The 22243-nt window shown below is 42.7% G+C and overlaps 1 protein-coding gene across 1 annotated transcript; it reads left to right on the top strand.

Moving 5' to 3' along the window:
- The first annotated feature begins 4903 nt into the window (after positions 1-4903).
- Positions 4904-20941, top strand: ANP32A (acidic nuclear phosphoprotein 32 family member A). Its single transcript, XM_072148731.1, has 7 exons — positions 4904-5243; positions 8513-8662; positions 11390-11512; positions 11754-11952; positions 14858-14955; positions 15374-15404; positions 16590-20941. The coding sequence occupies exons 1-7, from the start codon at positions 5190-5192 to the stop codon at positions 16643-16645; spliced, it is 711 nt and encodes a 236-aa protein (XP_072004832.1). The 5' UTR covers positions 4904-5189; the 3' UTR covers positions 16646-20941.
- The last annotated feature ends 1302 nt before the right edge of the window (positions 20942-22243 follow it).

The following is a 22243-nucleotide window of genomic DNA, read 5'->3' as shown; positions in this document are numbered from 1 at the left end:
ATCGATGTCAAAGACAGGTCTAAGGCAGCTTTCACTCATTTGCTGACCCTCGCCCTGGAACCAATTCTGATTCATCCATCCACAGATAGAGTTCATTTTGTTGACCCATGTAATGAACTAATACATCCAATGGTTACGCACCTGTACATATAGACAGTATTAAGCCAATTACACGGAGAAGAACGATGGGTGCATGCGAGTGACGACAGCAAGTAACCTATTATTGGTGTCAGGCTAGCGGGTGTGGATCCTCTGGACCACTGCAGACGATGACACAAGCTACTAACTGGGACCGGGGTCTAAGTGGTACCCGGTTTTCACCAGAGCCCGCCGCAAAGCAAGTTAGACAAGCTGTGGCGTGGTACCACCGGGTCGTTCCTCAGGCGTGACTTGTCTGCAGTGGCGGCCAAGGTTGAGGTACAAGAACGGCAATCAATCTTGTGGTCAAAGTCCAGCCACAGGGTCAGGGCAGGCGGCAGAGATGCAACGTCAGAGTTCAATCCGGGGTCAGCAACAGGAGGTCCAAGCAGAGGGGTACGGGAACACGGCACACAGGACAGCAGTACGGAGGAACACTGGTACACGGGAACACGGAGGAGGTCAGGTAACACCGGAACATGGAGGGAGACAGGAACGCAGGAGACACAGGAACGCAGGTTAATCGCAGTAAAGCTTTCTCTCAGGCTGTGAGGCACAAAGATCCGGCAGGGCTTGGAGGAAGAGGCAGGCTTATATAGAATTGGGCAATATGACCAGCGCCAATTAATGGCGCACTGGCCCTTTAAATCTTGAGAAGGAGCCGCGCGCGCGCCCTAGCAGTCGGGAGCGCGCGCGGAGGGGAGCGAACCAGGGGCCGGGCCCGGTGAGACACGCTGGCTGGGCAGCACGGGTCGCGGGACCACCCGTGACAATTGGCATCCCAGGACCTGTGCATTTGCTCCGTAGTCATATTATATTATTATTATTATTGTCAATAATACAACTGACAGTTTTATCACCTTTATTAAAGGGGTTGTCCGAGTTTTAAAAAAAAACTATATGTGGCCGGGAGCGGGCTGACTAAAACAATAAAGCTGTACTTACCTCCCGGTGCCCTCCCGTATCTCAGTTCCGGCCGGACCCGACAACCTTCCGGCCCCCATACACAATGCTGTGTATAGGGACGGATAGGCGTACCCGGCCACGGCCGGCCGGAAGATGAATGCAGCGCTGCTCCGGCGGCCATGTTTGTTTACATGGCGCCCGGACCGGAGCGACAGCAGCGCAGGATACCGGAGGGCACCGGAGGTAAGTACAGCTTTATTATTTTAGGCAGCCTGCTCCCGGCCACATATATATATATTTTTTTTTTAAACTCGGACAACCCCTTTAATTCCTGTGTACATTTAGAACAAATGTAATCCACAAACAAGATACATAGCTCAAGTGTGACACCTAGTGTACATAATACACATTGCAATGAATTCCTTTTTAAAAATTTTAATAAATGACTTCTTAAAAGTTATTTAATATGATGTGGAGAGACCTATATTGGGGTCCATGTTGTTTAAACCAACTTTATGACCATTTTATGACTTCTTGCTTTTTGTTATATAATAATCACTAATCACTAATTTGGGTTTTTTAGCTCTTATTTTTTTCTAGATTGGTCTTATATTCAAATGGCAGTTCTAGGGCTGTCTCACTGGAGTGCAGATTGGTTGAAAGAAGCAGATCCTGAGCATGTCCTTTAAAGATCCCCACTACACCCTGCTGGAAGCATGGTGTAATAGAGAGGTAGTATATTCACAAACTGCAGTTCTGTAATATTGTAATATATTGTATAAACAATGAGAGGGTTCAATTACTCTAAGGGGCCCTCAAGTAAAACATTTTCTAATAAAAAGTTAAAATAAAGTTAAATGTTTCAAACCCTCCTTCCCATTGAATACCTATAAAAAATAAACTACAGCAATCCTATAAATATTAGGTATCCTCATGTCCTTAAAGCATCCGTTCTATAAACATAAGTGGCCAACTAGATGTTTTTTGCATCAAAACACACCCAAAAGAAATGTAATAAAAGTTGATCTAAAGGTCATAAAAGTTTAATTAAAGGGGTTGGCCACTCTTTAATATAAATTGCCCCGATGCCTTTACTGCCTTAAAGGGAACCTAACACCACGATTCTACCTATAAAGGTAGAATGGGTGGTAGGTGGATCTATGGGACGCGAGGATAGCCCTTTTTAGAGCTAATCCTCACGTCCCGGCTATCTTTTTAAAACATTAATACCCTAATATGTAAATTTTTTTAAGCGGCTACTATGGCGCGGAGTAGCCGGACATGAGGCTACACATCGCAGCTACTCCACACCCAGTAGCCTCTTTTATCCTCCTACCCTGACATCTTCAGCACGCAGCTACGAGGAGCTGCGCGACCTTGTTCGAGAAGCTTAAAAAGATAGCAGGGACGTGAGGATTAGCTCTAAAAAGGGCTATCCTCATGTCCCATACATCCACCTACCACCCGTTCTACCTTTATAGGTAAAATCGTGGTGGTAGGTTCCCTTTAATAATAATCCCTGAATGTTAACCAATTGATGCATCGTCTCTAATGCTTCCATTAGTGCTGTGTGCAGACTCTCTGTGCACTCTGTGGGATCTTTGTTAACATGTCTCTGCATGGTCTGCAGCAGAAGATTATGACTCATCCTATTCCCCTCTCCCTGTGTCTGTCAATGAGATGGACTAAGAAAAAAAATACACTAGAGGCTGCCATTAGGACAGGCTGAAGGAGTGAGAAATGGGAAGTTGTGTATACACTCACCGGCCACTTTATTAGGTACACCATGCTAGTAACGGGTTGGACCCCCTTTTGCCTTCAGAACTGCCTCAATTCTTCGTGGCATAGATTCAACAAGGTGCTGGAAGCATTCCTCAGAGATTTTGGTCCATATTGACACGATGGCATCACACAGTTGCCGCAGATTTGTCGGCTGCACATCCATGATGCGAATCTCCCGTTCCACCACATCCCAAAGATGCTCTATTGGATTGAGATCTGGTGACTGTGGAGGCCATTTGAGTACAGTGACCTCATTGTCATGTTCAAGAAACCAGTCTGAGATGATTCCAGCTTTATGACATGGCGCATTATCCTGCTGAAAGTAGCCATCAGATGTTGGGTACATAGTGGTCATAAAGGGATGGACATGGTCAGCAACAATACTCAGGTAGGCTGTGGCGTTGCAATGATGCTGAATTGGTACCAAGGGGCCCAAAGAGTGCCAAGAAAATATTCCCCACACCATGACACCACCACCACCAGCCTGAACCGTTGATACAAGGCAGGATGGAACCATGCTTTCATGTTGTTGACGCCAAATTCTGACCCTACCATCCGAATGTCGCAGCAGAAATCGAGACTCATCAGACCAGGCAACGTTTTTCCAATCTTCTACTGTCCAATTTCGATGAGCTTGTGCAAATTGTAGCCTCAGTTTCCTGTTCTTAGCTGAAAGGAGTGGCACCCAGTGTGGTCTTCTGCTGCTGTAGCCCATCTGCCTCAAAGTTCGATGTACTGTGCATTCAGAGATGCTCTTCTGCCTACCTTGGTTGTAACGGGTGGCGATTTGAGTCACTGTTGCCTTTCTATCAGCTTGAAACAGTCTGCCCATTCTCCTCCGACCTCTGGCATCAACAAGGCATTTCTGCCCACAGAACTGCCACTCACTGGATGTTTTTTCTTTTTCGGACCATGCTCTGTAAACCCTAGAGATGGTTGTGCGTGAAAATCCCAGTAGATCAGCAGTTTCTGAAATACTCAGACCAGTCCTTCTGGCACCAACAACCATGCCACGTTCAAAGGCCTCAAATCACCTTTCTTCCCCATACTGATGCTCGGTTTGAACTGCAGGAGATTGTCTTGACCATGTCTACATGCCTAAATGCACTGAGTTGCTGTCATGTGATTGGCTGATTAGAAATTAAGTGTTAACGAGCAGTTGGACAGGTGTACCTAATAAAGTGAGTGTATATGCAGAGGGCAGCATGGGGAGAAGAGGGAAAGGCTGAAGCTCTCACAGGAGGCAAAGACACATGTACATGCAGAGACATGTCTATTGAAAAGTGGCCACATGTGGCGTTTTGAACCCGTTTTTGGTCCGTTTTTAAGCAGTCCGTCTGTCTTTTGGAAATGCATGCGTTTTTGACCAGTTTTAATTAAGATAATTGGTAAAACCTGTCAGAAACGGATGCGTTTTTTAACGGACTACTTTAAAACGGACCAAAAACAGGTTCAAAACGCCACATGTGGCATCACCCTTATAAAGCTTGTTGATTTCTGCTAGCGCCAGTGTTCGTTATACCCATTATCCACTGGGTTAGTATATTTTATGACTGTATATGTGGAGGGAATGTATATATTTTTATTCACTATAATAATTTGAGGACAGGGGCTGTGTATATTTTTGGAGGCACGGAGTACATTTTAATTAATCAGGGAATGTATATATTTTAATGAATTAAGAGGGGGTGGTATTTATGCTGATCAATTATGGGCCACTATTCATATGAGCTTGTACAGTACAGTATATAACTCAGGACTCCCAGTATTATAAATGTATAATAGTATATCATAAATTATTATCATTTTCAGTTTATTTCGTGTGGTAAGTTTGCTAGACATGATTGGTGGGCGGCACCAGGTCGCCTGAGGCCGTAGCTCCGCCCCCTTGTATCAATACAAATACAGCGAGCGCCAATCATTCGGCTACAGTCTCCGGTTATTCTCTGCCCTTGAGCGCGCGCCCTCGCTACTGCGTCACACGAGCGGGATCGCACGCTATTGGCTGCGTATAAAGGAAGCTGCACTTCGATTGGACGAATGAGATGTCAGTCAACCAAACTAAACAATGTTATTGTACGCTGTAATACATAGTTAACCGCCGAGTTCTGCCCCCGTCTCCGTATACAGGACGCTACTCGACGCGGCATCCCGTACAGTAACTAACAATACCGCCCGTCCCGGCGTGACACAGCCTCCCCGCACAATCCTTGCTTGACCTTTTCCAAGTCGTCTACTGAATGGGAGAAAAAAAGAGGGAGGGGCTAAATATCATCAGGTGACTGTTCCGGACAGCACGTGACACTGACGTCACCCCCGACCCCGAGCAACTCCATTGTAGACAAAGCAGCAGCAGCCGCAAAATGGACATGAAGAGGAGGATTCACCTGGAGCTGCGGAACAGGACACCGGCCGATGTAAGGAGCGCGGCCCGGGGGAGCAGGGGGCCGCGGGGGTGCCGGGGAGGGCGGTGATCCGTGACCCGCAGCGGGTGTGCAGGCCCCGAGTGAGCATGGTGGATGAGGCGGGAATGAGGATGTATCACAGCTGCCATGTGCGATCGCCCTGGCGCTCCCGATCGTGCACTGTAACCGAAAAAATGATTGTATTGTGATCGGTCGCCGATATCGGCCATAGACGTGACGATTACACCGTACTGCGGAGCCGTGTTGTGTACAAGTGGAGGTTTCCCATGATATTTGTTAGGGGGCTGATGTCCGCGGGTCAGTGTGATACTGGTGTCATTGTGTGCCCACTGCGGCCATGTTATCAAGGGAGAGCTGCGCTCTATGGCAAGCCGTGACCCAGATTTGGGCACGTTGCCTGGCAACAGCACATGGTACCCGGTGACAACTGAAGAGCTGCAGGCTCCTGTCTGGCCCAGGTGTAGTCACAGAGAGGTAGGAGGAGGGCAGTATACTATACTATAGGCTACTGTATATATCTGCCTGGGCCGTGTTCACACTGGAAGATTTCCAGTGCAGACTTTAGTAAAAAGTGACTTTATAAACTGCATGTATTCCAGCTCCTATTGTTTTCAGTGGAAATGTGTGCCCTTGGGTGGACAGCAGGGATATGGAGGATGGAAAGGAAAGTCTTATCACAAGTATCTAGACACAGAATAGTGTCACGGAATCTGTAGCACAGCGTCTGATCTCTGCTGCAGATCTTATATTATCCTGGGAACGTGTATAATCTTTACAGCTCCCTAGATGAGGTGGATCCTGTGGTATATGGCTCCTCCTTATACAGTAGAGGTGTTGCGGTTTAGCCTATAGGTTGCTGTGAGTTCCCAGGACACTGCATCTTCCAGGAACACGCCGCTGCTCTGGGGAGAGATTCTACTAGTAACCCCACATTGGGGAATTGTTAGTTGAGCAGGTTTTTTTAACATGTTTTCCTGTGTGTGCCATTGATAAGAAGTGGCTGCTCCCATGGGTGTATCTTTGGGTGTGTAATATTTTGGAGCCGAGCAGCCTCCTGCTGTGATGTGTGCTTGTCTCTTGCTGAATCTATATACAGTCCTTGTCCACCATTGATTTATGTATTTGCCTTGATTCACTAGTGTTACACTGTTATGGATTTGGGAGTGGGGTGTGATCTCCTTAGGTTCTGTTCACATCTGTGTCAGATCCTTTAAAAGCTTCATCCCAGGTTTTATCATTTTTCATGGGAGGGGGGGGGGATTAGTTTTTGCGTCAATATCAACACAGATGTAGAACCTACTGGAAACACTGGTACTTTGTTGTAACACTTGACGGTTAAAGTGATGGTCAGGGGATCAATTAGAGCTGCCCAAAAACCCAAATACTATTTAGGGTGATGCCATATGTTGCGTTTACTCAGCAAGATGCGAAACAACCTTACACTACTCTGGTACTCTGGTTTCCGTCTTTGGGTACTTCTAATGCAGAGGTGCACACGACCCTAAGTATGTGAGGAACACGAGAATCGAGACAGAACAAGTACACTCTGCCCTGGTCCCCATAGGGTTAACCAGAATCCTCCGACCATTGGACTTTCTGTGTGTTCTGCTGAGTTTTTTTTTTCCCCTGTCTTCTATTGGGAGAGGAAAGATCTGTGGTCCAAGGCAGAAAATTCCAAGCTCCATTGTGTGGAAATGTACTTCCCAAATACTATTTACTGGAGATTTTTTTTTTTTTTTGCACACAACTCCACAGAGAAACTACAATGCATTTATACATGTGCTGGGGCTCTGGTGCTTGATGTACAATGCACCCAAAAATAAGGAGCGTGACAGCATTAAAGTGATTGTCCAGAGGTTGGAAGCCATGGCTGCTTTCTTTAAAAAAAAATAAAAAATTAAACCAAGATAGCGCCACACCTGACCATGGTCTGTTTCGGTATTGCAGCTGGCCTGTATAGAGATAGGTTCAGCTTAGTTGGAATACCACATAATGCTTGTGGGCTGTTTTTGAATGAAAGCAGCCTTCTTTTTTTGCCAGACAATTGAATTTTACAAGTACCTTAATAAATAGGGCCTAGTATTACAAGTTGTGACGCGTAGTAATGAAGGGTGACGGATCCAGTATAATAAATTTGGCGCAGGTTCTGTCATAGTTTAGTACAATCACAATCTATCTGGCCTAAGCCCTATTGTTCTTTTGTAACTAGTAAAGTTTTTAAGTAACAACATTGTGTTTCCTGGAAGTGCAGCTGCAGCGGAATCTGATGTGTTCTGAGGGTCTGTGTAATGTGCAGCCAGGGGGTTACTCTGCTCTCCCCGGGCACATGCACACTTAGCTGGGGTGGAAACAAATATCATAAGGTCCCACAGCAAAACTTCTTATAGCTAAGCCCCCCCCCCTTTTTTTTACCTTTTAGGGGCAACATGTGCATCTAGTTTGTATATTCTCACCATATATGCTTAACCTTGCTGCAAATAGATATAAGATTACAAGGAGTGATTTATAACTGCTTATAAAATTAGTGAATACGTCGTGTCGGCGCTGCGGGCCACCCCTACATCGTGGAAAATAGACACGTATATGGCACCACTCATGGGTGTTAGCTGTTTAAAAGACTATAGATGGGTGCAGGTTACAGCAGTAAAATCCCTCTAGGGATCCAAAAAGGACCATTAAATCACTTGTTTTTCCTAGAACTGATATAAAGCACAAACGTTTCACAGCGAAAGCCATAAATTGAGAGCACTCAAAGATAATGGCACAAATGCTACTGAACAGGAAAATAAAAAAGTTATGGGTTTTAAAGGAAGGGAGCACAAGACTGAAATGCAGAGGGCCAAGGACGGGAATATAAAGAACACACACTTGTCGTGTTGTGCTTGCCCCGCTGCTCTTGCACTCGGGGTCACGGATCTTGTTGCATCCTATGAGTGTCCATGGAACGACACAGGAAGTCACATCCTATGGGGCCTTTGGAATCTCTCATTAAGAGTCTCATGAACATCCCCCCCTCCTCCTCCCCGACAAGGGTCGCATCCAAAAACCAGAGGTAACAGAGCAACAAGAGAGCTCCCCCTCCTAATACCACACAGATAATTCCTTGTTTGTCAAAGATGGGGAAGCTACACTCTGATCCCTATTAGAACAGGACGGATATGGATGAGATCATCCCCATGGAGCTAGGGAAATGTTGTTTTATCATCCGCCCTGTATGTGCAGCTATCGCCATAATTATCATATACTATATTTCTCCTCAGGTAAAAGAGCTTGTCCTGGACAATTGCCGGTCAAAAGATGGCAAAATCGAAGGGTTGACGGATGAATTTGAAGAACTGGAATTTTTGAGCACAATCAACGTCTGCCTCAGCTCTGTCGCAAACTTACCAAAGTTAAACAAATTGAAAAAGGTAACACAGATCATGGTCTTTGTATTGTTCAGGTTGATGTTGTATACTTTTTTTTTTTTTTTTTTTTATATATATATATTATATTATACACAGGCGGTCCCCTACTTAAAGACACCCGACTTACAGACAACCCATAGTTACAGACAGACCCCTCTGATGTCTGGTGAAGCTTTCTGAATGCTTTACTTTAGTCCCAGACTGCAATGACCAGCTGTAAGGTGTCTGTAATGAAGCTTTATTGATAATCCTTGGTCCCATTACAGCAAAAAAATGGTTTTTGTCTGGATCTACAATTATAAAATATACAGTTTCGACTTGCATACAAATTCAACTTAAGAACAAACCTCTGGACACTATCTTGTACGTAACCTGGGGACTGCCTGTATATATATCTATCCTTTTTTATTACTGCTGAGATCCCAAATTGTGGTCCTAGTCCTGTACAGCTATGTCATCTAGCATGTGAGTACAGCGCCACCTATTGGTGGTAGCATTGAATAGAAGAAATGGAGCATGAAAGCTGATGAAGAATGTAGCAGAACCGCTCTCTAGGAGCACTCCCCATACTTGAATGCAGTAGCAGAATCGCCATGATCGCCGGATTTACTTGTGCTGTAATTTCCTAGTTTCTGCCAGGAATGAGTAGGATATTTGATATAACAATTTAATAACCCCATGTGGTTATATGGCAGCGGGTGGTGCAGGTCCTATGTGTGTAGTGTGGTCTTCTGGCCTCGCTGCTTTAGCGCTCCTGCAGCTTAGGCGGAGCATGTGGGACGCCTGCTGTCTTCCCTGAGGAGAAGATGGAAGCGGATATAGATGCCCCAGTTACATTACAAATGAAAAGATACAGCATGAATGTCTTCCAGGAGCCATATAACTTCTAACCGTAGAGGAACCCGAAAAAAAACACACACTGTGCACATAAGTTTATATACACTTTAGAGTGGATTTACAAAAAAAGAAAAAATTGGTGCCCGACACAGATTTGCAGAAATTTTTTTTTCTAACCAAATATTAAACAAATGTGACACAATAATAAAAAAATAAATAGAAAGTCTAACATTTTATTTTAGTGTTAATCAATGTCAAAAATGAATGGGTCAGACCAACCAAAACTACCAGGTTCTTCATTTTGGTATTTTCTGTCTCTCGCCTGTTTTTGTTATTTCTGTTATTATATTTCACTTTAGTTGCTGAGTGAATCTGCTCTGAGCTTGGATATCCCTGACTATGTTGTTTTGCTATCTTGGCGTGGATGATCGTTATGCACCCCTGCAGCTAGCAGAGATGGGTTATTCTCTGGCTGGTCATGTGACGCTGTGCTGAGGCATCATGAGATTAAGAAAGAGAAAGCAGACAATATAAAATGTCTTTTATGTAACCAGAGCCTCGACCACACTGCAAATGTATTACGAGAGGCTTTTTGAGGACTAAACATTTAAAAAAAAAATATATATCTCTATATATTATATTTCTATATAAAAGTGAAATAGACAAAGTACAGACAGTCCCCGGGTTACATACAAGATGGGTTCTTTAGGTTTGTTCTTAAGTTGAATTTGTATGCAAGTCAGAATTGTATATTTTGTAATTGTAGCTCCAGACAAAAAAATTTTTTGCGCCATCGACAATTACATTTTTTTGGTACCAAGAATTATCAATATAACCTTAGAAACGTTACATATGATCATTGCAGCCTGCGGCTAATATAAAGCATCCAGAAAGTTTCACCAGAGGTCACGGTGGGCAGAGGGGTCAGTCTGTAGCTAGGAGTCAGGTGTCCTTAAGTAGGGGACTGCCTGTAATAATTAAAAAAAAATAAAAAGTAACCATATGGTTTAATACTGTAAAAGGCAGTACAATTATTTTGTTTGCCCATCAGATATGATGATGAATGGGATATTTTTTTCAAAACCAAAAGAGAGTACCGTATTTTTCGGATTATAAGACGCTCCTCACTATAAGAGGCACCCCAGATTTAGTCTTCCAAAAAAGGAAAAATATATATATAAAAGCACAGCACACACAAGCCTGCTACATCCATATATTTACACACGCAGCTCGGCTATACACAAATAGAAATAGAAACGCACTCAGCACTGCTGTATACACAAATAGAAATGGAAACGTACACTCACACTCTGACCGGGCACTGCTATATACACCTAAGGAACACACAGAACCCCCCTCCCTTCCTCTTCTTCTTACCCTGTCCCAGGGCAGCATGTCCCCATTCTCGTCACATGATTCTGACATCACCGCAGGTCCTGTAGACAGTGAGTAGGCACCCGGGAGAGAGCAGTGTGGAGGCTCCTCTCGGGGAGGTTGGGTGAGGCGCTGACATAGCGATCACCATTACAGCGGTCAGGAGGGTCTGGCAGTGCTGGATCCTCCTGGCCTTCGGTCTGTAAGACGCAGGCACTTTTTAGCAAGTTTTTTTCTTGTTAAAAAGTTTGTATTCTAATCTGAAAGATACAGCAATGATACTAAACGGTGTCTGGTCATTTAGGGGTGAATTCCTGAAAGGGGTTATACCATAGACTAGTAGGTCCTAAGCCTCAACTAGTATGTCAGGGCTGGGGTGTATAGGATCGCCTCTCTGCCCCTCTATTCTCTCCGCTGTGGATAGCGTCAGGAGGACCACATCCTGCACTGCTGCTATGTGATTTTCTTTGTGCCTTCCCATCAGACTGAGCGATCATGTTTTTTTCTTTTGATCTATAGTTGGAGTTAAGTGATAACAACATCTCTGGTGGACTGGAAGTACTGGCAGAAAAATGTCCGAACCTCACACACCTCAACCTAAGTGGAAACAGAATAAAGGACCTGAGTACGATAGAACCTCTGGTGAGTCTGAATTATGGCACATGTCATGTACCTGACAGATGAGGGTCCCTCCTGTTTGTCCTGCGCCGATCCAAGATGGTACCACCTCTCCAGTCATTCTCTGGATGTGGCCACCTCTCCCATCAGACATTTGCTATATCATATTGATAAGCTAAGAATCAAATCCTTAAACCAACTATATGAAGATTAATTTGTAAAATTTTACAGAAAATGTCAAAGACATAATTTCTCTTACTCCTAGAAAAAATTAGAGAGCCTCAAGAGCTTAGACCTGTTCAACTGCGAGGTCACCAACCTCAGTGACTACCGGGAGAACGTCTTTAAGCTACTACCCCAGCTCACTTACCTAGATGGGTACGACCATGACGAGAAGGAGGCTCCCGACTCGGATGCTGAGGCCTATGTGGAGGGTTTAGATGATGAGGATGATGATGAGGATGGTGAGTAATGGAGAAATTGTCTTTCCCAGATCCTTTTTTATCCATTCACTTAAAATAAATCTAGGTGAAACCTTTGATTTGTTAAATATCTGCTGTTATGTGATTTCCATGCTGTACATGAATCCATAAAGTCAATAGGTATAAATATGTTTGTTGGGCTCCTTCTACTGGATAGGTGCTGGTGGGACCCTATTACTGAGACATTGAAGCGGAGTGAAATATTGGGGTTAACTGCAGTGACTGATATCTCATAGCAGAGGAAGGCAGCCATTAGTTATACTCAGAGGAGTACTTAGTGAGGGCAGACATTGGATAGCACTGAGAGCGTAATTGACATGGGAGTGATGTCACAGGATGATACATTATTAAAGAGGATGGAAGATGCCGATACTATAATACTATGCGGCAGAGTAATGAGGCTGCTTCTAACGTAATCCTGACAGCCCTTCCCGGTGTGCGGGTATAAAAATATTCCCAATTATTACTTGGCTGGTTCCCTTGGAAACCATGACTATGATCGCTACTGTCTGGTTTAACACTTTATTTCCCTTTATTTGGGAGCCTGGGCTCTCATACAGATATCTCACATCTGTTCTGCCCCCACAGGGTTTTCCCGAAACTACTTTAAGTAAAACTCTGTCTAATTTTGTGTAATGTAGGATATTCCTTTGCACTTCCTATTACTATTATTAGTTTACAGCAGAAAATCTTTTAAAGTCCTAGTACCTTATGACTTCAATGTCTGCCCTGTGTGCTACTAATAAAGTTGGTATAAATAAAACTAGTATTATTTCATAGAGAAGCAGTTGTCGTTGATATAAAATAACAAAAGTAGTCATTAAAGAGAACCTGTTATCTGATTTTACTTTGTTTCTAGAATTCTCTTTTTATGTGAAATCTCCAGTTTACATATAAAAGAATCTCTCCCAAAGTCTGGCAACTATGACTCTTCTCATTGCCCTCATTTCCAAATATCACTCAAGTTTAGTGGTTGTAGGGGTAGTGTCAATTCACATGGCTCTATCTTCTGTTCTATAGTATTCAGAAACACGAAAATGTCATATTTAACCCCTTAAGGACTAGGCCCTTTTTCGTTTTTCGCATTTCATTTTTCACCCCTCGCCTTCAAAAATCTATAGCTTTTTTATTTTTCCTTGTACAGAGCTGTGTGACGGCTTGTTTTCTGGGTAACAAATTGCACCTCGTAGTGATGGTATTTAATATTCCATGCCGTGTGCTGGGAAGCGGGAAAAAAATTCTGAATGCAGTGAAAATTATGGAAAACCGCATTTGCACCATTCTCTTGTGGGCTTGGATTTTACTGCTTCCACCGAGCACCCCAAATTACATGTCCTACTTTATTCTTTTGGGTCAGTACGATCACATAGATAACATATTTCTAAAGGTTTTATGTTCTCATACATTTACAAAAATGAAAACCTCCTGTACAAAAAAAAAAATCTTCATTTTGCCATCTTCTGGCACAAATAACTTTTTCATACCTTGGTGTACGGAGCTGTGGGTGGTGTCATTTTTTTTGCGACTTTTGATGACGTTTTCAATGGCTCGTTAATGCCACCACCATCTTTGGTGGCAATCAAAGGGTCAACACCCTTTAACACAGGTGTTAGAGACTTATGTTTTGCTCCATTGTGCAGGAAACACCCGGTGAGTATGAAGTCCCGCCCCCCTATCCCCCCCCCCCCCCCCCCCCACGCAACAGGACGTTCTGTTCAAATTCACTCAAAATGAACATTAATGAATTCTCCATTTTGTTTCGGTTGTTTTGTTAATATATATAGTATCAGGCTAATGGGGTGACTATGGCGATCCTTTATGTAGTCTAAAACAGTCTAAAGATGTCGCTGCAGACTCAGGACTTTAGATATCAGCGGGCGGTCCGAAACTAGTTAACTGCTTGCGTGTCCAGTTCTGTAGCTCACAGAACAACAAGATTTGATCTGAAAGATGAGATTCTTATATGATATAATATGGCACACAGCTTGTTAAACTTGACTTATCTGATGTGAGAAGAGTCATATTTTCCTGACTTAGGAGGAATTTTTTTTTTTTTTTGGTAAGCAGGTGAGATTTCACATAAGAGGGAATTCTAGAAAGGACCAGTGGTTTAGTGTCCCACATCCCCTTCTTCGTTGTCACTTGCCTGTTACAGGTGAAGCCAGCATTGTATACCCCGGCATTACTTGCTGCTACGGAAAGGAGGAAACCAGCGATAGTTCCGTGTAGGACCTGACCTCTTTAACTCCATCCTCGCCTCCAGTAACTTCTGACTCTGTGTGCAAAATTGCTTGCAGTGTTGATGTCTATTTGACTCAATATGGTCGCTGCAGCTCAATATTGTCCTCAGCCAAACACCTTCTGAGGCCAGTGATGAGCCGTAAGGTCTGTGTGACATCAAAGTCCCCAACACTGCCTCATACAGAGACCCACAGTGACTGGAGGGGAGAGGTATTACTACTATTGTTATATTGGCCTCTGCTGTTCTGCTCTCCACCCCAAGCAACAGATGGATCACTGTGTTCAACACCACTGATCCTCCAAAATGTTCTCATTGCACGGTATATGCATTGTGATCTGTCCATGAAATTGTGCCAGCACATGGTCTGTTTTATACGGACCGATCACACTGGTGTGTTGCCGTCCTAATAGGCAGGTTGGTGATATGGGAAAGAGTTGCCTCATCGTTCCATTTATCGTATACCTTCACTTTCCTGTTGACTTAGATCCTTGACTATGTTCATGGTGTCTTCACATTTCGACACCCGTCACCTACTCTGTATTAGCTGATGTTTTGTTACTCCCTCTGTCTGTTGCTCACAGACTGGAGACTAAATTACACACATCTCCAGTCTGTTGGTGACTGAGGCTGCCCCCACTCACACAGAGGAAGACTATGATGAGGACGCTCCACCGGGTGAAGAGGGTGAGGAAGACGATGATGAAGAGGAAGGAGAGGAAGAAGAAGTGAGCGGCGAGGAGGAGGTGCGACTATTCATATTGTATTCTTGCTTTCTACGTGTATCTGTAATAATTCTGCAGCATGTACCGCACACTTGGCACCTTTACACAATTCATTCCGTTTTCAATTCATTTGCTAAATTTTCTCACGTTTTTTTGTTTTCAACTTCTTTATGGTCAAAATGGCCAAATCCCAACCACTGTTAATGTTAAAAATGAGCATGACTTGTTTTCATTGTGTTCCTAGAACCTAGAGTCATGCTCCTCCCTTCAGGCTCTTCTTCTATGAATCGGCTGTGACTGGAGTGTTCCTTTAAGTGCTGTATTTTAATCCCATGTTATCACGTTTTTTCCCAATCACTTTAGGGGTTAATCTGCATTGAAGCAGCACAAAAATCCAGCATTAATCTTTTATTTATTTTTTTCTTATTTTGGTCCATAGGAGGATGAAGAGGATGAAGCTGACCAGGATGGTATGTGGCTAATCCTCCTTATACAGATGGTATAGGCAGCTTGTTTATTTTTTTTCCTATGTATTCTTGACCTAATTTTTGACAATGAGGTTATTTTTGTACATAGTTTAATATTCTAGTTATATATTAACATTATTAGGGCGTTGGGATTCAATGAATCTTGTATATTAGAAATGTCATTGGAAATTTAAAAGAACTTTACATGAATGAATAGTACAAGTGACTATAGGTGACTTTGTACCGTATCATATCAGAGCAAAGTGTCTTGTTCTCCACATACTTGGTTTCATCTTGTGCTCACGCCCTTCTTGATAAAGTTACCTATTCTCTGAAATTTCTGAATTCCATCTTCTAATATGTTCAGAAGCTCAATGAAGTAATAGACTACATAGAAACCTATGGTGAGGGGAGATGCCGCTGAGACCTGCTTCATCCTCTGAGTGGTGGGAAGTTTAGTCCAGTCAGAACATGTGGTTGGACACATACCTGAAACCATAAGTATTGGAGTGATGCTGAAGCCAGAGCGGGATAAGTTTTAGGCTCCCCCAACCAAGATTTATAGAAAAACTACCATCTAATTCCATCATGATAAACCAGGTTCACTAAGGGCCCATGCACACGAACGTATGGGGAACGTATATACTGCCACAAATTTACTGTCGCCTATACGTCATAATTTGCTTTGGTGCCTGGGCAATGTACGGTGAGCCCACGTGCGTTCTTTGTTTGGCCGTAAGAACGTCCGCGCACCATTATTCTCCTCTCCAGCACGAGCAACGTGTGCAATCCAGGCACCGTGACTAATTTTCTTTGTTATTCATGGCCTCATTCCTTCTAAAATTAGCCTAAAGGGCTCTTAAGTTGTTACGAGAGTCTCTCCGTGCAGAAGCTTTACAAGCTGTTGTATCATGATTTAGCACTCCCCACCCCCCACTGTGTAAGGTTAGATAGAGGGGAAGAGAGTGTAACAACCTGGAAAGCTTTAGCAAGGAGGGACTCTGGTAACTCCCTCCAGAGCTCTTCTGGTTCATTAGCATAATTTTAAAGGTTGATATTAGAAGGAAGGAGACATACCACAATCTTGGTGCCTGGATCTATGACTAGGTGTCCCTGATGGTAAATGGCTGGTAAAACCTATTCACTTGTTTCCTATTCACTGATGTCTGTTTCTCTCTCCCATAACAGAAAAGGGTCAGAAAAGAAAACGGGACCTTGAAGATGTAGGAGACGAAGATGATTAATCCGCAGGACAAGATACGTGTGAAGCACGCCTTGTGACTAACAAGGAGGACTGAACCCCTAAGAACCTTTTTGGAAACTCTGTTGTAACTGTTTTTACCTTGAATTACCCTGAATTACCTTTTATCTCCCGATTGTAAGGTTGCCGTGTGCTGGACAGAAACCACACAAGAAGAATCACGCTTGGTATTTTTACTGCTGTTCTTGCAAGTTTTTCTAATTATAAGGGTTTTTTGTGTTTTTAGCACTTATTTCAATACAGCCCCCATCTTACCAATGCCCATTGCTGATTGCTTGGATTCTTTTATTTAGTTTTTTAGTTTGTACTTGTTGTCCTTTTTGGCCAATTTTGAACAGTCTTAAAGTGGACCTCTGTGTATGAAACCTGTCTCAGAGAAAAGTGGTCCAGTTACCCAAAGACATTTTATGTTTTTTTTTTTTTTTTTTTTTTTTAAATTTGGGTTGCTTTGGACAAGAAAGACTATCTTTTATTTGAGATCATGTTCATACACAAGGATTAGTAGGAATGTTAGTTAGTTCTCCAGTCGTATACAGTGAATATATCTACTCTGCCCCCTTTGTTGTAGTGTTGAGGTATCGATGGTCCATTGCATCTCCTCACAATAGCCTCTGACTACATGTTTGGCTGAAGACGGTTCTTGTACTCAGGATTTCAATAGACCAACACGACCAAAATTGAGAAATGTGTCCTGTTATCTGGAGCAGAGGCTTCATAGTACCTCCATATATACATTGCATACCTTAAGGGGGGTTTCCTACGAAGAAAAGTTGTGCTCTAGCCACAGGATAGGCCCTAACTTGGTGATCAGTGGGAGTCTTAGTGCTGAGACCCCCGCAGATCGCGAAAACAAGGGGTCCAGTACTCTCACGATCTCCGTCTGCTCCATAAAGATTAATGGAGCAGAACAGTCATGCGCAACCGTCTGCTTCGTTACTCTGATGGAATGACGAGGGGTCGGTCGGACCTCGTTTTCACGATCTGCGGGGGTCTCAGCGCTGAGACCCCCACTGATGAGCAAATTAGGGCCTACCTTGTCTTTGTGGGAAAACCCCTTTAATTTCATTTTTAAAAAATCTGTAATTAAAGGGGTTTTGACAAGTTATTCCCTATCTACAGGTTTGGTGGTAACAGTCTGAGCAGGGTCCGACTGCTGGTGCCCTAACAATCATGGGAACAGGACCCCCAGCAATCCAGAGAACGGGGTCTCATTCACAGTAATGGGTGGAGCTCATTGTGCCATTCCTGTAATAGTATGGGAGGGTCAGAAACTATCGAGCAAAGCGCTCACCAATTTCTCTCCCATATTATGACTCTCCCATATTATTGTATAGAGCAGCAGGATAAGCCCCACCCACCACTGAGAACGGGACCCTGCATCAGGATTGGTGAGGGTCCCAGCAGTAGAACCCACCCCCCCTTCCACATGATCAGATTATTTCCTATCCTGTGCATAAGAGCATCATTTGCTGACTTGGAAAAGACCCTCCCCCTGTTTGATTAATTACAAGGGTTCCTTAAAAAAAAAACCAAAAAAAAAACCTCCCTTCTCTTCCTAAATGATGTCTAAATATATATTACTAATGTAAATGGTGGAAAGTGGCAGAGAAAAATATAGATTCTATTTATGGGTTTTTTTATGTGATTTGAAAAAAATGTGTTTAAAATGTCCTATTTTTTAATATTTACCTTTTTAGTCATAGAGAAATATTTTAGGTAAAAAAAAGCAATCTTTAAATGAATTTTCTCATGAACAACACTTATCCTTTGGAGATTGCAGTCTATAAGTTTTGTTAGTGGGAAAAATTCCTTTTAAGACATTATTCAACAAAAAAATCACTTTAAAAAAACCTGAAGTCGTAGCATATGATCAAAATTATGCAAAAAAAATACTTTTTTTGGTTCTATTAAATTTGTTGAGAATGAGAACTGCTACATAATGGAACAGGAAAAATATTACTTGTAGTCGCTGTAAATTTTGGCTGGAAAATTTTAATAGAAAAACAAATGGCGGTGGAGGTTATGTAGAAAAATATTTGCTAATTTCCCTACAATTGGTCTTGCATGGAGTGGGGGTAATGCAGCCGTCTATTTTAGACCGGTGCATCTAGTCCCAAATCCTCCTAAAATATTGGTAGTTAAAGGGGTTGTCCGGACAAATATGGCTTCTTTCTTCCTAAAACAGCACACGTGACCATGGTTTGTATTGTAAAATTCATCGCTGTACAGCTGAGCTGCAATACTGGCACCAACCACGGTCAGGTGTGGCGCTGTGTTTGTAAGAAAGCAACCATGTTTTTCAACCTCTATACAACCACTTTAAAAATGTTTTTTTAGACTTGCTAAGGAGCTCTTACTGCTGGGAAATCCTAATAAATCCACTATTAAAGGGGTTTGTCTAAGCCAGTCAGCATAGTCAATACATGACGTAGGGCTACCAGCTCAGCAGTGTGTATGCTGTGACTACAGCAATTATGAGGGGGCCATGGTTCTGCTGCTGCGTGGGTGTCAGTGCCACGGACTGCATATTTATAGCTTATCCTTGGGTGAAAACCACAAGATTCCTAATTAGAATAAGATGCCATTGATTTCTTTTAATGACTTTAAAACATTATGGTTCAGATTTTTGTGCTATAATAGAACAATATTGGTCATGTACAGTTTATAGGAATAGACGGACATGTCAGGGGACAGGCATTACACTTCTTAGGGCTCATTCATACGGCCGAAATGGGGACCGATATCCGACTGCACCATTTGTGACCTGGATATCAGTCCCCACAGTTTATTCTGTCCGATCACGGTGCGGTAAGCACACTTTGTCTCACTGCATTGTGACCATTTACGGAGAAATTTAGGACATGTGGGCCCTGCTTGCCCTGCAATTCTCTATGGAGAGGGGAGGGGTAAGCGGTGCTCATCCATCTCCAGCGCCTGGACGTGACCCTTCTAGTTTTGATCATGCCGATGTGCACACACTCATTGATACCAGTCCATGTTATGTACATGAAAGCTGGAGGGAGTGTGATGAATACGGCTTTGTGTCCATGTATATTGAGCAGCCATAATATTTAACGGGTTGCACCAACTTAGGAAGTTATCTCTTTTCCACAGGAGAGGAGATGGCAAGGTGATTAGAAAGGGTTAGACTGGGGGTAGTTGTTTCCCCCCCCTACCTTCTCAATGGTCATGAGAACAGAGCACCTGGCACGATGAGCATGTGTCCTGCTGCTTCCTTCAATTGTATGGTAGTGGCAGAAATTGCTGAGCACTGCCCTCTGCTATCTCCTGCACTCCCATTCACTGTCTATAAGAGTGTCAGAGATAGTAGAGCGCAGTACTCATCAATTTCCCACACTGTCATATTTTTTGATAAGAGCAGCAGGGCGCATGTTCAACCATCACCATACTGTGATTGCTTGGGGGCCCCAGCAGTTGAACTTTAATTGATCACCTATGGATAAGGGATAACTTCCTAAGAGCCAGAGCTTGATGTGTTGTAAACAGATAAAATGGGAAATCATGACTGCATCTATAACATTATCAAGCTCCTCAGACCAATCACATACAGAGCAGAGGGTTGCATTGACCTAAAAATTCCCAAAATTTGATTCAAATCTGTGGGATATGTTGGAAATGTATCTGTTTTTAATGGGACATCTTCAAACTGAAGTCCGGCTGCTGTTTTGGTAGCATGAGGTAGACCCTGATACCACTGTTATGGCTGATCCTTATTTACATACATATACGGCTACCATTATAATAAAATATCCTTCCTACAGCAGAGACCTTTATACAGAATGGAAAAGACCACATTGCCGGCATGTTCCTGGTTCTTCTTTCTGCTGGCTAGATCTCTTTTATAGTAAAGGGAACAATTTATATCATCAAGAAATAGAATTTATACTGATCTTATTCTAGTCCAATAACTTGGAACAGTGAGTATATATATATCCATGAATCTTGTATTCTGTTCAACCACTTGGAAATCATTTAGTTTCTTTCCCTTTTCGGTGACTTTTTGCCAACTTTTTGCATGTTAGTAACTTTCTTTCTTCGATCACTGAAAGCATTGTGTTGTGTGTGTTCTGTCTGTGTGTCAGGAGTCCAATACTGATATGATTTGGTTTAGATTCAGGTGACCCCCCGCTGTATTATACACCACTGGTAGATCATAGGGGCTTCCTCCTGGTGGGAATCCCAGACAATACAATACAACTTCTGTTTGTCACTGCTAATTTTCAATAAAGTTGTTTTTTATAGAGTTGTTCAACTATAATTGTGGCCTCTGCGTGCTTTGTGTTACCAATCCGGAGACATAAATGTTACCCCATCTCCATTGTGGTTTTGGGAATAATTACTGATGCATGTGTTGTCTGAATCTTCTTCTTATCCTTGCTCAGGGGGCTTTACATGAATTATCTGTAATAATCATCACCAATTACGTGTAAACACTTAGTTTTGCTATAGGAAGTTATTCCAAAGCTTCGAGGGACTTTTATCCCAAGCCAACAAACAAGTAATAAAGGGAAATAGAAATTACTAAGACAATGTATTCCATACCACTATTTACATGCTGGATGTAAAGCCCATGTCTGCTCATTTAGAGTCCACTTAAAGGGATGTTTCCACTTCGGGAAAAATGTTTGTATGATGAAAAATACAATTTTCTAATATACTTACTGTATCAATTCCTCATGATTTCCTAGATCTCTGCTTGCTGTCATGCTATGGAAAGCTTTATTGCTTACATCTAGTGGAGAGAAGTTGGACATTGTCCACACAAGTGCACGGCTCGTTAGTATCATAGAGAATAATCAGAGCTTTGAGATATAATGAGCTGTGCACCTGTGTGACCACTGTCAGATTTCTATCCAGAGGAAATTAACAATAAAGCTTTCTATAGCATGACAGCAAGCAAGATACAGAAAGTATTTTGGAAATTTGTATAACTTTTCCATTTTCAAATAATATCAATAACTTGTTGAAATGGGAAAACCCCTTTAAAGGTTATGCTGTCACCTATGGTTACCTCACTACACTAGCTGCCCCCCTCAGTTAGGGTGTGATATAAACGTTCTTGAATTCCATCTTTTATGTGAAATCACGGCTGTTTACTGTGATTTACCATAGTCATGAAAATTGGCAGAATATTGTCATCTTTCGCCAGAGATGAGCCAGGGCCAGAAGCTGGAGGGGCAGCATTGATTTTGATGCCTATATCTTGGGCTCTATAGCGGCAAGAACCATTGTACTGTATTATAGAAGGCTATAGAGCCGGAGATATGGGCAGGTAAAATCACAGTTCAGAATCGGATCTGCATATAAAGTTCCAATTCCATAAACTAGCGGCCACATTTATTAGTTTGCGCTGTTTTTTTGCAGTACAAACTACATGCACATGTATTTCTAAAGTATCTCACGTCTGCTGTGTACGACAAGACAAAAAAAAAATAGTTTGCTTGTTAGTGCTTATTTGGAGTTTATTTGGAGTCATTTATTACTGACGTGCTCCACAATTCTGCAGCATGAACAAAGTGCACCAAAAAAATATGGTGCACACTTCCCGAGCAGTGCAGAT

Source organism: Engystomops pustulosus, chromosome 4 (genome assembly GCF_040894005.1).
Source record: "Engystomops pustulosus chromosome 4, aEngPut4.maternal, whole genome shotgun sequence".
NCBI classification, from domain to species: Eukaryota; Metazoa; Chordata; class Amphibia; order Anura; family Leptodactylidae; genus Engystomops; species Engystomops pustulosus.
The sequence above is the reverse complement of the archived record's forward strand: the minus strand, read 5'-3'. Positions and strand labels throughout refer to the sequence as shown.